Consider the following 16,414-nt stretch of genomic DNA (forward strand, 5'->3'; position numbering starts at 1 on the left):
CGTGGCAGAGTTTCGTCTCGAGGTTGCTGACGGCTGTTTTGGCGTTAGCATGTTCACTTATATACCATCAAATTGAAAGAGTAGCGCGCGCAAAGGGGATTTTTATGCTCTCGTATAGTCGGGGCCAAAGCCGTCAGAGTAATCTTACCATAAGCGATACGGCCATATAAACATTCCAAGTAGAGGTGTGGATTCATTTCCATGTTGATGCATTTACAGAAATTGTCCTTACCATTAGTTGATGCCCCCCCCCCCTTACAGTGCAAACAAAATTTGTGTTTAAAAAGTATTTTATTTCTTACAAAGTTTTATATATTTACATCACTTATTTGTATAAAAGTATTAAAATAGCCCTTTCTGTATCTCTTAATAAATAGCATTTAAATAAAAATTACATTAATGTAATAGTAATGGTGGCTCTAAGGAGTGGCTCTCGGCACCCTACTGGAGCTGTTCGTGGAAGAACTTGCTCCATCGACAATGTCGGTAATTGTCGCGTTCCCATCAGGCGTTGCGGTGTCGTTGAGCGGAGCCACCATCGCGTTGAAGGACCAAGAGGAGAGATTGAATACGGGAATGTTGGATGTACTCCGGTTCCTCTCGTCGGGGAGAGTGGCCGGAAAAGTAGGCGGGGATGGAAGCGAAGAGAATGGATTGAAAGTCGGCCAAGTAAAGTTCCGCACTGTCCAGTCAACATCGGAGCTTGGGTTATCCACAAACCGCAATGCTACAAATTATAACCGGTCATTAATTATGATAATAAAATCGTCTTGGTCACTGCTACTTACTTCCATTGACGAATTGCCAAGAACTCGTCCCAGTTGATCCAAATACGGCACAGCTCAGAAATACGAAAACTGATACAAGCACCATAATACGTTTTAAAATCGGTACTTTCACAATGTCAACTTTACTTTACCGATGAAGTATATGCATCTGATGAAACCGTAGAATAACAATACTATTTATAGGAAAGTATATGTTTTTAATATTGTTGTATAAAAAATCATTAAAATAACAAATTTTTTCAATATCAATGTAAGCTGAATTATAAAAGCTCAAAAAAATGATGGAAATATTTCGGTGGCTTGAAATAGAAAAAAGATACTTTAATAAAAAACTTAAGATATTGCTAATATTAATATAACATATTATACTTATAAAAACAGCCGCACGTTTTTCAAAAAAAAAAGACTGATAACTATGCGAAGGACTAAGTGTCAGACTCGAAGAACGGCGGTATTCTGCATGACCCCGCAAGTAAGAAGGGAACCGCCTACTTACTTCGGCCCTACCATTCGACGAGAGCTCACCGATTTCCCTCTTCTTTCCCCTCTTGCTTGGCCAATTGAAGGGTTGCTTTAGTGTGACGTATTACTTGTTTTTAATTCCCAACTTCCGGTTAAAATTTTCCGACATTTTTAATATCATTTGTCAAGTGAATTTTGCTGAAACTGCAATGGGAGTTATTGCTGCTGTCGTGGGAATTGAAACGATAGGCTTAGCGGAAGAAGTAAAATTTTTTAACGAAGGTAGCATGGAATTGAGAATGTTTAGCTAAGCGCATCATTGAAGAAGCAGGTATTTAATATGTACTTTACAATCGTTGAACATAAGGTTATAATTAATTGGCGTTATTTTTTACAGATAAGGCTCTTTTCAACGTGTTTTGTCTAGTAACCACGAAACTGGGCTACGTTCAGTAACGCTCATCAACACAAGCGGCTTTCAGGTACAAAATGATAAAATTGAAGAGCCAATGGTACAATACTCTTTGTAAATTACGATTACATTATAAATTTGGAAATACAAATATTTTTATTTGCAGATGCATACTACCGAATGAACTTAATTAAAAATGCTGAATGTAACAATTATCTCCTCGCATATTACCACTCTTTATATATTCCAGATTTTTCACAGAAAGCCCCTATTCAGATGTAAATACTACAAGGTACTCCTCCGTACGACACTTATTCAATAATATGTACAAGTGTTTTATTTTAAGTGGTTCACTTTTAAGTATGTCTGGATATTATCCGTTACCAGTATTGTTATTTCTTGCATCAGTTTTTAGGTTGTTCCATTATTTTCATATCAGATGAGGAAATTTTGGGAGCTAGCAAAGCAGATTAACCACGAGTCCAACTGTGTCCCATCGATTATTCTGCTTATAGTTATGAGCACTGCTTTTATGCCGCTGAAGCTCTTCACATTTGGGTTCATTAAGATGGGGAATAGAGGCTTTCACTTCCTCCACAGTATATGAAGGGTCTTCATCACTCATTTTTAAACAATTGCTTAGTGCTTAACAAAATATTTCACAAAATCGAATTGAGTCCAATATTTATTTCACAAATTTCTACACATTTTCCAAACAATATACTAAAAACCTTTATTTATTTTTGTGATTGGGAGAAAAAAACCTGTAGGGATGGCGAATGGTTGAGCAGTTATTTTCATAGGTGGATTTAAGAGCCATCCCTATTTGAATACAGCCAATTATAGCAACATAAAAGGTGTAATTATCACCACCGCCTACATTTGGCTGTTGGAACAGAGCTCCAGCCGCTTAGTAACTACTGATAATACAATCACTAATTCGCTACTCCTACGTGTTTTTATTTCGATATGGCTTATAGGTGCATAATTTTATATAGCCTACAGGTTCATATTTCTTGTTAGAATTTAATTCCATAAAGTAAACAAACTAAAGAATATTCGTCACTTGTTGGAAACTTCACGAAGCTCTTCCGTTTTTCCCGCGCAACTGAGTGGTCAAAGTTGGCTGTACTTTTATGTAAATTTTATTCAATAAATTGTACACTAAAGCTGAATATGTAATAAAAATATTGTAAAAAATAATTATTTTTATTCTGTTTTAATTTCAAACAAGATTCAGATTACTATGGAAGGTTATTTTTAATTATTGTTATTATCATAAAAGATGTTGTTCTAAAGTTAATGAAATTTAAAGTAGATGGCATTGTTTTAGGGCTATTACTTTTTTGTTTGTAAGAAGATGGCATTACAAAAGTTTTGAATAAAAAATGAAAAATAGATGGCATTGCAAATTATCTTCCCTAAAATAACACTAGATGACACTGTACGCTTAATTTTGGTGTAGGGGGCGTTTTAACGTTATTTCCGGAACATTGGTCGTCAAGAGTCACGTCACACTAGTGACGTCGCTGCAGCCCTTCAATTGGCCAAGAGGGGGAAGAATAGGGAAATCAGTGAGCTCTCGTCGAATGGTAGCGCCGAAGTAAGTAGGCGTTTCCCTTCTTACTTGCGGGGTCATGCAGAATACGGCCGGAAAAGCTTATGGGATCTGCAACCCTCGGGATAATTCGTCAACTCGTATCGTATCGTATTGGGATAACAAGTACGGTCTAGAATATTCCTAGACCTTGCTCAACAACATTAATTCAGCAAAGCCCTATTCGGCTTTCCGTTGCTACGCAACTCGTTTTTAAATTTTTAATGTTTAGGCTTAGTTTCTCTTTTCGGTTTAATAGTCGAGAGCCAGATTTCCTGCACGGTACTGACGAGTCCCAAATAGGACGAAACCGGTCTACCGTTGGAACTTCTGGCTATTTTATTTAATTTAATTTAGTTTTTCACTCGAAGATCTATTTGGTCCGAGTTTCGCCTCTTTTTGTTGGCTCGAAGACCTATCGGTACGAGCTATTAGTAAGTTTTTAAATTTCTTCAAATTTGTTTAGGGTTTAGCTTTATTATCCCTTTTCTAATGGACTAATCTACTTATTCGCTAATTTTATCATCCTATATGGATGAAATAGCTTCCAGAACAAACTCAACTCTAATAGTTTTAGCAACATCTTCGAATTCAGGCAATGTTTTCTATTTAAAATCGACGAAAATGGAACGGTGTATCGTATAAATCCAGAATCTAAGACCCAGAAGGGCGCGTGTTAAATTTAGCCTAAAATTATTATAAGTAACAACGTGGTTAAGAAAAAATTCATATTAAAGTAAAAGAACCGTTACTAAAAACGGAAAAAGTTAGGCTTAGGTTAATAATATAAATGATCCTCCCCGGATGACGCTCGAACTCACAAACTCGGCATTTCTAACCCGTACTATAAGTACCGCGCCGACCAATTGCTGTACTCGGGAATAATTTACATGCCATGGAATGTATCTTGTACCATAAGTAACATAATAACAATAAGTATGACACTTTCTATTGCATTAATGCTAATTTTCTAACCGAACCTTTTTTCGGCACTGATACTCTCTTCAAGCTGTGACTTGGATTCGCGACTTACCGATTTGGGTGACTACTTTTTTATAAAAATTAAGCCTAATATCGGAGAGAACGTTCTGGAGTCGCGAGGCGCTTTGGTTTTGTTTTGAAGCCCGCGTGTGAGCCATGCGTGATAAAAAAAACTTGAGCTTGTGGAGCCGATAAAAACTTTTTTTAATTTTTATCATTTGGGCCTAATATTCCGCCTACCTATCGGAAACCAGATGTTTCGGTTTAGCGGAAGTCTCACCTATTTTAGACACTAGAGGGCTCTATGCTGAGAAAACATCTTGATTACGCAATAACTATGAAAATCAGTTTGGTGGTAAATCTCGTTAATTGTCATACTTATTGTTATTATGTTACTTATGCTTGTACTAATAAAGCGGTGCAATTTTAGAAATGAAACAGCTTTCCCAAGGAAGCCTCGAACTCAGTCTCAGAACCTCGGCTTTAAAGTAGTATTTCAATTTTAAATTAAGGCCTAATTTGTTGGTAATATATAGGTTACTTATTTATAATTATAGAGCCATATATTATGTTTAAATTTTAATAATTAGTACCACTTATTTAAAAGCTAAGGTTATTTTAAATCAATATTTTGAAATAACCATGATATTCCGTTTACATCTTTTCTGGGTTTTTTAATCCATGTAATAATGGCTAAAATATATTAATAGTCTTAGTCGATAGCTACGCCGCAAAATTTTCGTTTTGAAAACGAAAACATCTGAGAGAGTTGGCCGTTTTCGGTCTATCGAAATCTGGCAGCCTTGCCTGCCTTCCGGCCTGTATCTCCATACCGAAAATGGCCGACGATTACGCCGCCGAAAATATTTTACTAAACTGATCGGCGGCGTTTTTGACCATTATTTTGAATTATCGACTACGACTATTTTGAGTCTACAAATTTAAAACCTAGAGTAGCTTATGTTTTATAATGGCCCGTGCATGTCGCCGTAAAATTTCAACGAGGCGAAGATTTAATTTTCTTTCTTCTTATTCACTCGATGTTCTGGGCCTAATGCAATGTTTACAGGAGGTTCGTAAAATATAATATACATTAATTTGTTATAATGCAACCCCATCGATGTATTTCTAATGCAATTTTATTATTGACGTACTGCAATTCCATATATAAATTGAAGAAATTTACATATACGTAGTCAACGAACCTTGTTTTTTTAAAATTACGTTAAGTGGCTCTGTTCAAGGTTCTTAGAAAAATCTCTTATATAGATCTATTTAAAATTTTTAAGGGTAAAATCAGCGTTGCCAGAATTTTCAGACCGAATTATTGTACAAAGGGTAAAAAATTATAGTACAACAATGGAAATTATGGTACCAATATCAAATAGTATTAATTACTTTTAATTTAAAGTGTTTGTTGCATAACATGCAGATAACTGTTCTCGTGACGTTTATTTATGTTGAGTTGACCATAGAAATCGGAATAACTAACTGAAATATTGCCGCGCGGGACGATTAGAAATTCCGATTTCTAAGGTATTGACTATCGAGTTATCTGGCAACACTTGAACGTGGGCTTAATATTTCGTCACCTGAAAGAAAAAACTATGTAAATTTACCTATACTTTTAATTAGTATAAAGTTACGTGGTTTTTGCTTTCAGGCGACTATTTTATGCATAGTTAAAAAGAAATTCTTATTATTTTAGTAGTAGAAATAATGTAAATATCAAAATAGTACCATTATAGTACAATAGGTTGGAAATATGGTACATTTTGGTACTATATAGTACGCTATCAAAATAATTATAGTACCATTTATGATATAATGCAAAATTATGGTATTTGTACCATAATTATAGTACGTATGGCAACGCTGGGTAAAATTCATCCGAGGTAACGTGGTGATGGCGTTATTTGTTAGTAGATGGCGCTCTGATAGCAACATGACGTCATAATTTTGATTTTCAACGATTGGTTGAAAGTTTCAGTTTTTAGTGGAGATTCTGGAGAACGGTTTTGTCGAGATTTAAAATACAAAATTATCTTCCCTGATTGGGTAGTTTAAAATTGTATTATAGTGCCATCTATGGCGGAGAGTGTTAACTACTGTTATAATTAATTGTTAATTTAAATTACAAAAATTATATATTTTTAATAAGAATTTAAAGTACTATAATTTAGTAATTAATAAATAACTTTTTAAAAAAACTTTATTTTTCATAAACTTCATAGTGTCGTCATCTACCTCAAACATTGAATTATTACAAAATATAATATCCGCTAGATTGCACTGTCGCACTAAAACATTTATGTATAGAATTTTCTTCTGTATCACAAAAGTGTTATCACCATTCACCAACCCTTTTTGAATAATAGTAAATTAATTGAAAATAGACAAAATGGCGGCCAATTTTAGACACGAGGAACTCATCTGGACTCCCACGGCAACATATTCTTATTACAAACTATTTTAAGTGCTCTAAAATAAGAAATTATCATAGGTACACAAGGGAAGGGGAGAGATAACTTGTTGTAATTTTATTATTTTCATTATTAATTGACACCACCATTGTATACTTTTTTCAACGAGCTTCTATTTTTTCACTAATGATGGGGGAATTAAGTCTGACTTATTGTGGTACACGAGTTTCTATTAATGGTAAGACCTTTTAAAGTTGAATAGCCCTGCCTGAGCCCAATTTTTTTTTAACTGTACTAAAATTTAAGGGTAAAATTTTACATGTATAAATGCTGGCTATGCCACTGTCCTTAAGAAATACGTCTAAATGAGTTTGAAGTTATTTAAATAAGAAATAAATTAAACTAATTAAATTAAGCATAGATTTTTAATTGACATAGAAATAAAATAATTTAAATATTATTACATTGTAATTTCAATAATGATAAAAAAATTGTTTAATTTTTAATGAGAATTTGAATGGGAACTTCTCGGGCTTGTAAAAAACTTTTTCCAGAAATCATGTCCAAAGGCTCCTGGAAAATAACAAATCAAAATGAATCATACGCTCAGGATTGTGACAATAAAGAGTGTGACTGTGTGTATATTCTTAGTCGATTCATGGACAGTAAATTAAGAGGACAGGTTTTCGATACCCTTCCACAGTGCATTTTATCTAATGCGGTTGATATTGTTACGTAATTTTTTGCGCTTTATATTTTAGTAATTTTGAATTTTGGTTTTTTAATTCAATAAAAACTATGAACTGATATTTAGTATATCATATTTAATCTATAAAAACGTGAAAAAATACCTTTTGGCGTAAAAATGTACTTTGTGTTTATCTTTTTCTTTTTTCGAACAGTATCGTCTACGGGGGCTAAAAACCAGGCTTTTTACCGATCCTCTAAAATCTACTATCCATGGTCGATTATTCAAAGTAGCGGTCGAAAAAGCATGGTTGCCGACCAATTATAAGTTTATTTTTTCCACGGAATTGTTTCACTTTTAAATTGAAATAGGGAATAACCATATTTTGGTAAAATTGAGAATGTGAGTTTAGAAAGAAAATTTTTGTAAATTTATCGCAAATCTAACCAAGTTTCTAAAAAGTCATAGATTTACGGTTTTGAAAGAAGCACCAATACAATTTTTTTTTTTCAAATCTTGAAAAGTACCAAAATGCCTTTAAAAACTCCGAAAACGTACTTATGTACTTAAAATTAGAAAATGTACCGAAAAAGTACCATTGTACCAATTCTGGCAACGCTGCTGCGGCCAAAGACGCCAACCAGTAATTTAAAAAAAAATTCCAGCGCCATTTTCTGTTTAGAGAAACAGCACTGCCAGGCGAAAAATTCTCAGACCGCCAGAGACGATAATATTGCAAGACTCAGATTATTGTGTTTGAAAAACACCGATTCACCGAAAATTGCCAACTTGGATTTTTCCGCCAAGGTGGGAAACTAATATTTTGCGTTGTCGTATCGGCTGGGATATAACTAATGCATACAATTAAGAAATAATATTTAAAACTAAGAGTAATTATCTATTTTTTTATTTGAAGTATTTTTCATCCATATTTTTATTTACTTAAATGACAACATAATCAATTTTTGATATTTATAGTTCAGAATATGGCGGATAGATGGCAACAGCTGTTCCATTTTTCCAAATGTATTGACCATAGCCGCCTAGATTAATCTAGGCGGCTATGTATTGACAGACCAAATCGGTTCCGTGCTTTGTATAACTAATGCGAATAAATGAGTAAAATAAAATCAGTCTCTCTTGTCGCTAGACCTTATTTTGTCGGCCTTCGAAAACGTCTGGACTAAAATCTTTTATTTTTTTTCTCTGGTTGGTAAACTTGATCGACTTCACGCAACGGAATCCCCTGTAGCAAAAGTAAATAGGGGGAGAAAGTCTATCCTTGGATAAATAATAGAAGTGCCTACCTGGATTTAACACTCTATCGTTCTGCGTGCATTTGCTAAGTGTTTGTTACGGGTTCTGCCTTGTAGAAGGCTACGTGTTACGGGAGTTTCGGAAATTCTCCGTTAACTTCACCGAAGCGGCGCTGCTGTCGCAAAATCCATTTGCTGGTCAGATTTTTTCAAGTGATATATCCAGGTAGGCACTACTATTGTTAATCCAAGGTCTATCACTGCCTTCAGATTTTACCTTCTACCATGCTTGATACTCCCTATTTACTTTTGCCTGTAGAACAGTAGAGGTTGAGTTTTTGAAGGACTTTCGGGGTTTACATGATATTAGAGTGTGTGGTCGATGTAGACGCCTATCGGTACGCCCCATTTCCTCAAGGTCAGTGGCGCAATCAGAATAAAGCACGAAATTTAGACTTAAAAAGATTATAAAGATCGCTCAATCTCGACGACAAGCGTGTGCCAACATTCTCACTAGAGCGGGTGTAAATAAATAAATGTCTAACAATGCGGGTGTACATAAATAAATGTCTAACAATGCGGGTGTAAATAAATAAATGTCTAACAATGCGGGTGTAAATAAATAAATGTCTAACAATGCGGGTGTAAATAAATAAATGTCTAACAATTAATCAATTATAAAGGAATATAGTATGTATCCGAAAAATGTTGATAAATAGAAATCATAATGCATTGGAGATATAACCACCGACTAAACATGCGACAATTTCGGCGTCCATCTGTCCGTCGCGAAACTGATAAAAATAATAATTTAGTTCAATCTAAAATATATTTTCCGGAGTCCTATTGTAGGTCTGAGGTCAAAATATTATTTTGAAGTATTAACCAGAATATGTTATTAGATATGTTAAGCCAGCGCGATGGAGTGTAGCATGTACAAGCTGTATACAAAACAGTGGCGTAGAAAAGGGGAGGATCCAAACCACCCCTTTGGTTGTAACTTTGCCCCCCCCCCTTCTCAACCCCTCTCAGGTACTTTACATAGTCTGAACCCCTACCTTGAAAGATTTATGGCTACACCACTGATACTAAGCTGGCTTCGATTGCTTTAGTTTGTAATGATAAACAAAAAATGTTCTTTAAAGGCTTCGGGCATGCTTATTTTCTTCTTCTTCCTGGGGGGAAGCCACCCCTCTGGGTGCGCCACTGCTTAAGGCTGCTACTGCTAGAGGCCATAATATGCTATTTACTTTTTGTGACTCAACTATTTTGCAAACTTTACAGCGCTGAACTATAAGCAGTGAATGTTAATTTCCCTATGCTGGCGTGGAGTATTTTGGTTATTGAATTTAGTGTTATAAATCAGCTCAATAATAATAATAACCACCTTAGGCCTAAGTCATCAAGCGACTTTTAAAGCCATTAATTCAGGTGGCCGGGTTACAATGCGTAGGAGGGTGGTGGCAAGCCCTTCGCACCACGTGAGCCAACAGCTCCCTACACTAACTATTACCGTTAAACTCAACAAGTTTTTATGGAAGGGGAAACCGAAGAGCTCGGGGGAAACCCCTTAAAACAGTGGGGAGAGAACTTGGTTTTTGTCCTAAACCCCAAGTGATTCAAATTCTGTTTTGTAAAACTAGGGATTGTTTCCTTAACAAAAATCAATTGTGCATATTATTAATTAATAAGTACATGTATCTACGAACCTTCGTTCTATCGGTGGCCTGGAATTTAACCCTACGCAAACTGTGGACCAGTGCGGATTTAATTTCGAGAACGGCCAACCTCAGCCCGAGACAGTTGCGGGGTCCAGTCCCAAAAGGCAAGTACGTGTACGGCACTATCGAATCCTTGTTCTCCGGAAGAAATCTAATTGGCAGAAATAAAAATGTGCAATACCATAAGTAAAGTAATAGTGTTAAGTATGCCATTTATAAATATCGGTAAATATCGTAAATAGCTAGGCTCGCTTAGGGTGCAAAAAGAAATCAAGGGTTAGCGATGATTGTCAAAAACCCTTTTCATTTAGTTCTGTCTCACATTTGTTTATTATTATCCTATGTAACATTATCACTATGTATAACATTTACATCAAAACAAATTCAATGAGACCTTGTTTCATACGGAACATACAACAAGTAAAACAAAAAAATTTAGATTCTTATAATCTTTAAGCTATTGAAAAGGTTTCCATGTAAGGTACGAACTAAACTATCCAATCGTGTTGGCGCCATCTGTTTCAATAAGCAGACACTTCTGCAAAGTATACTAAGGTTTAGTTTTCCAATAACACGATAGATGGCGCCAACACGATTTGATTAAGTTCATTTACTAGGCCTAACTCTACAACTCAACAAATACTGTCCCGCGAAACGGTAGGTCCTGGAAGGCGGATTTGGATCTCTATTTATTCTACCTCATTGGTTTTTCACAGTTTGAACGCAATGTACCTTTCTGGTTTGAAAGATTCTGGATCAGGAAAAAACTCTGGGTCCCGGTGGATGGCGTAAATTGGAATGTTGACCATCATGCCCGGCTTAAACGGAATTCCATTTAGATCACTCGCAGATGAACAGGTTCGCAATAAACTACACAAAAACATCGAAATTAGTTGTAGAAAACTACTTAAAACGCGCCAAAGTACTAAATCGTACTAAATTCGTGCTCAAATCAGCCCAGTATCTCATTTGTTCCTCAGAACTGATGTTTTCTGACGCGATTCGAGAACACTCCGGTGACATAATTCTAACCACCTCTGTTGCTAGGGGAATATTCGACCATCATACCCTCGTAGCGTCTCCTAATGGTCATTCTCAGAACATTTAAATACAATCTGATTATTGTATTCTCAAAATTCATTTGACTGTGTCTTACAATGAATGATTATGATCTGGAAGGAATATTTAATTGCCATTTACAAGGTTTTTTCATCTCTAAGGTCACTACAATTTTTCAATTTGTTAAATAATGGTAATTAACTAATAAACTTTAAATTATTTTGAGAGATACCGTAAAAGGATTTCGAGAGCTCACCCGTACCATAAGTAACATAATAACAATATTTATGCCAATTAGCAAAAATGCAGAGATATCGCGCAATAAAGGTTTACTTCAGCAGAGAGTTTCCTGGTGTTTAAATATTTCAAAGGCGAAATATATCAATAACAAGTAGTCGGAGATGGGTGGGATTGGTTCAGAAAGAAAATAAGCATTAAAACAATAGGAATTAAATGTCATACTTATGGTATTATGCTATCTATGCCCGTACTCATAAAAAAGCAATGTCGTGAATGTGAAATGATGCAATGGTTTTTAAAGATAGAAAAGAATGTCCTTACTAGGAGAACGGAGGGAAGAGTCTTAAGGTTTCCTGGACCACCCCATCCAAGTACGGCATACTGCCAATCGTTTCCACAGACAAGCAATCCTGTCAAATCATGAAAATTAAAATAAGCAATCACTGCGTAATAAATTAGTTGAAGCATTATCTCCAAACACTACCAAACGCCGAAATTAAAGAGTAATAAAATTGGCGTGGACAGTGGCGGCGCCAGAATGTTTTTGTAGATAGGCGAGCCAATCGTTAGCCCCAGGATTCCATACTTCTACTTGGAATGCTTATCCTACCGTATCGCGTATGGTTAGATCACTGACGGCTTTGGCCCCGCCCAGGTAGCAAAATGTGGTTAAAAAACCGTTTTAAAACCGTTGATAAATAGTAGTAAATCAAACGTTATAATAACGTAGATCATGTCCGGTGATTTATACTATAAAAAAACCGTTAGAAATACGTTTAGTTAACGTTAGTATTTTTCTAATCGTAACATTACTTGTGCAACGTAAATAACACGTTATACAAAAAACCGTTTATTAAACGTTCAATAAACTACCATAAAACGTTTTTCTAACGTTAGTGCTCTAATTGAAACCAACTGTAAATCAACGTATTTTAGGAGTTAAAATAACGTCGTTCTTATACTAGAATGTATGCCTTTTACATACTAATTAAAGCAGGCGTGATCTCCGAAATGGATCAATTTTTATTTAATGCATCTCTCACATAAAAATTTATTGATAGCCATAAAAATATAAACAGACACTGGAAAAAATTTAAGTTAAGAAAAGAAAGAACTGTACTTTTTATAAAACTTTTGGGTTACAATGCAATATGAACTACTAAAACATATCAGTTAATTAGATTAACACAAATCACTTTTTTGGAAAATAAAAAATTGGATCTACTTAAAACTTGAATATACGTTATTTAAAAATACTTAAATCGTATTTCCAATAATCGAGAATATTTGAAATTAAGCATTTAATTAACGAATTTTAAATATTAATTTCGATGTATACAGCGAATATAATATCTCCCTTGTTTCTAAAATATCACAAATCGCTTTTTACGGAAAATATACACGCTATTTATTGCAATACTGAATCTAAAATCTCCATCAGTTTGGTCAAACATCTTAAAAAAGTTTAATCTTACTTGTCGTTACTTCCTAAATATTTAAATCTTATTCAAATTAATCAAAAATACTTGGAGATAATCTTAAATCCCAATTTTGAAAAGCATAAACATATGGTATTACAAAATCTATTTCATTATTGAAGGTACACAAATCACCTTAACTCAATGACAACAGAAAAAAATATTCAAAATATAACAATAATGACATTCCTCAAAATTATTTAGTACTAACTAAGCAATATAAATTTCTCTATCAATATAAACAAACTGCAGAATTGCAGATGAAGATTGATTTTTATTTACCATAGCTGACTATTACAAAACTTTTTTATTGTGAATTTGTGATGGCCTATAGTATTTAGGATTAGCAGTAAATATAGCCCTAATGAAAATAATCCCTTATTTTAGGGTTAAGAAAAATGTAGAATGTTTCCAAATTTCAACTCTCAACATTGAATTAAAAAGCATTATTTCTAATTTTTTTACCTAAAATAACTGAATGCAAACATGGTGATCTAATGTATAGACATCAATTTGATAATGGAATTATATCTTCCCCCAGACTTTGAAATTTTTACTTTAAATACAGACTGCGGTATTTTGCTCACCCGCTGTATCGCATACTAAGAATCATGTAATCAGAGCTAAATATTTGAATTTTTTATCACAACTCTCTATTGTTAAACTTTTAAATTAATAATATGAATTTCCGGTGGCCTATAGTATTAAAGATAAGCAGGAAATATAGCCCTAATAAAAATAATCCCATATTTTAAGGTTAAGAAAAATGTAGAAATTTTCAAAATTTCAACTCTCAACATTGAATTAAAAAGCATTATTTCTATTTTTTTTTCCTAAATCACTTAATGCAAACATTGTGAACTAATGTAGAGACATCAATTTGGGAAGGGAATTATATTTTATCACAGAATTTAAAATTTTCACATTAAATACACTGGTATTTTGTTCACCCACTGTATCGCGTACCAAGAATCATGTAATCAGAGCTAAATATTTGAATTTTTTTGTCACAACTGTCTATTGCTAAACTTTTTAATTAATAATATGAATTTGTGATGGCCTATATTTTTCAAGATTAGCAGTAAATATAGCCCTGGTAATAATAATTCATTTTAAGATTTAGAAAAAAGTAGTTTTTCTCAATTTCAATACTCAACATTCAAATAAAAAGTATAATTTCTAAATTTTAAACTTATTGGAAACAAATTGAACCTAAGTTAATTTATTGCATACAATGTGAACTTATTTATAGCTTGAATAAATTCATAAAATCATAGTTTTTAAACCAAGTTTGTTAATGCAAATGAGACTTTGGAAAGTGATACAAAGGCTTAACTGCTGGGTCACGATAATCCATTATTAAATACCAAGCGATCATGTCAAATGACATTTAGTAAATACCTATTAATGTTTTATAAGCTTATCATTAACTTGATAATATATTTAATACTTATAATTACCATATTCATTCAAATTACAGCACTATCTATTGATTGTTTAAAACCGACCGTGCTAATGCCTATTGCCTAATGGCGCGATACTTTTACCACTGCCTATAGTACAAATGCGTAGGTACTGCTTTTACTTTCACTTTAGATAATCTCTACCTGTGCAGAGCCACAGCCGACTTCGATTGGTCGCATGTATAGGGTGTTGTTAGTCCACGTGCGCGTGGCATGAAGGGCTTGCTACGGTGCCACCACACTCCTACGCGCATTACAATTGTAACATCTAGAATCCCGTTTCGGGGTACAAAAAGTGTTCAATCACTTTCTATACCCGAGAATAAAATTAATTAGTATAACACATCACTTGAGCTATGCTTGAGCTAGGGGATGAAATGAATTTTTTTCTATAGATGGATAAATTACGAATAGGCAACTTAATTCGGTTGAAAATATGGTAAATGACAAATTGTAAGACCAAAAATAAGTTTTAGAGGTTTTGCTGTAGTATTTTTAACAACGATATACTAAAGTATTAAGTTAAAATTTTTACCTTTATCGTTGAATTAGTATCTATAAGAACGTTTATATGGTTATTTATCCTTAATGAAAAAGTAGTTTTTAACAAAACCAAAAAGAAACGTTATATTTTCGTCTAAAAATAAACTTGGACGAAATTGATTAAAAACAACGTTATTTTAACGTTAAGAAGGTTATTGGAAAATTTGGTTCGAAACAGTTAAATTTATAAACTACAATTCAACGTTAGTAGAACGTTGAAAAAATAACTCATAACGATATTTCAACCAGATAACCAAAATTTAACCAAATTGCAACGTTGCTTTGCTACCTGGGCGCCTACGAGAGAAACAATTCCCTTTGCGCGCGCTCCCTTCTCACGTTGTTGTTTGTAAGTTAGCAATGTGAACTTAACATAGTCACGTCCAAAAATCCGTCAGCCATATCGAGACGAAAATCTGCCGCGATAAGCATTGCAAGTAGAGGTATGGATTCCTGTTCGCCCCTATTTACAAGACGTTGCGCAGCGCCTCTAGGGGCGAGCTCGCGCGTAACTTGGTTAAAAATAAACTACAATTCCCGTTGACGCTAATGTAAATGTAGCGATGACCTAAAGTAAATTAACAAATCGATTTTAGAAAAAATATTTGATTAACATTTTTCCATAATAAATTAATTTAAAAGAAACCCAAAAAAGCCTTTAAGATATATTTTATCGTTTTATTTTCGAAATAGGCGGGCTCAAAGTTCATGCGTATGCCTAGCTATAGATCTAGGGAGAGAGCGGTGATTACCAGTGAATTTTAAATACTTCTATCTTGTACAACCTAGAGTAATATTTTATAGAAATTACATGACAATTAAAATTAAATTACTTACATTAATTGTTATATCGTAGACTTTTTTAGTCACCGACGCACAGTGGGGCAAACTGAGCCCAAACCTGGTCAAAATTAATATCTCAAAAACCGTTTTCTGTACTAATTTCAAATTTTTGTGACACTTAACACATGTTGGGGGACAATTAAAAATGATAACATCGATGACCTTGAACCAAGTCTTCAAGGTCATTGAAAAATCATCTCGAGAATCGTTAGATTCAGAAACTTCGTTCCAATTAGAAAGCTGTTCCTCATCATATTTCATGTCTAAATAATGTTGGTCCGAATTCATTTGATCAATTGAAAGTCGAAAAACAAGTTGGTCATCAAGTAAGTTTCTAAATCTAATGGTACTCGATATAATTTTTCAATGACCTTGAAGAAACGGTTCAAGGTCATCAATGTTATCATTTTTAATTGTCCCCCAACAAAAATTTTAATTGGCACAGGAAACGGTTTTGATG

The 16,414-nt window shown here is 34.0% G+C and overlaps 2 protein-coding genes and 1 long non-coding RNA gene across 3 annotated transcripts in view; 1 reads left to right on the top strand and 2 right to left on the bottom strand.

Annotated features, from left to right (window-relative positions):
- Positions 1–290: 290 nt before the first annotated feature.
- Positions 291–902, bottom strand: LOC149957573 (uncharacterized). The gene is made up of 2 exons (XM_090164837.1): positions 789–902; positions 291–727 (listed from the first exon to the last, which is right to left on the bottom strand). The coding sequence occupies exons 1-2, from the start codon at positions 871–873 to the stop codon at positions 420–422; spliced, it is 393 nt and encodes a 130-aa protein (XP_090020963.1). The 5' UTR covers positions 874–902; the 3' UTR covers positions 291–419.
- A 624-nt stretch (positions 903–1,526) lies between these two features.
- Positions 1,527–2,003, top strand: LOC149957574 (uncharacterized). Its single transcript, XR_016478236.1, has 3 exons — positions 1,527–1,581; positions 1,648–1,762; positions 1,829–2,003. It is a non-coding gene; the product is annotated as an uncharacterized LOC149957574 (long non-coding RNA).
- A 5,100-nt stretch (positions 2,004–7,103) lies between these two features.
- LOC149957575 (cytochrome P450 3A24-like) overlaps positions 7,104–16,414 on the bottom strand; it is a 491,496-nt gene continuing 482,185 nt past the window's right edge. Inside the window, exons 11-14 of the mRNA XM_090164838.1 lie at positions 11,949–12,037; positions 11,061–11,198; positions 10,317–10,479; positions 7,104–7,236 (exon numbers count right to left, since the gene is read on the bottom strand). Of these exons, the coding sequence (XP_090020964.1) occupies positions 7,159–7,236; positions 10,317–10,479; positions 11,061–11,198; positions 11,949–12,037 (468 nt within the window). The 3' untranslated portion in view covers positions 7,104–7,158. The remainder of the gene's footprint in view (positions 7,237–10,316; positions 10,480–11,060; positions 11,199–11,948; positions 12,038–16,414) is intronic.

The sequence above is a fragment of the Leiobunum rupestre genome, chromosome 2 (assembly GCF_980474605.1).
Source record: "Leiobunum rupestre chromosome 2, qqLeiRupe1.1.hap1, whole genome shotgun sequence".
NCBI classification, from domain to species: Eukaryota; Metazoa; Arthropoda; class Arachnida; order Opiliones; family Sclerosomatidae; genus Leiobunum; species Leiobunum rupestre.

Coding starts and splice junctions, on each gene's coding strand:
- LOC149957573 (XM_090164837.1), bottom strand. CDS start 873: ATGGTGCTTGTATCAGTTTTCGTATTTCTGAGCTGTGCCGTATTTGGA. Junction 728..788: donor TTGGCAATTCGTCAATGGAA/GTAAGTAGCAGT, acceptor TATAATTTGTAG/CATTGCGGTTTGTGGATAAC.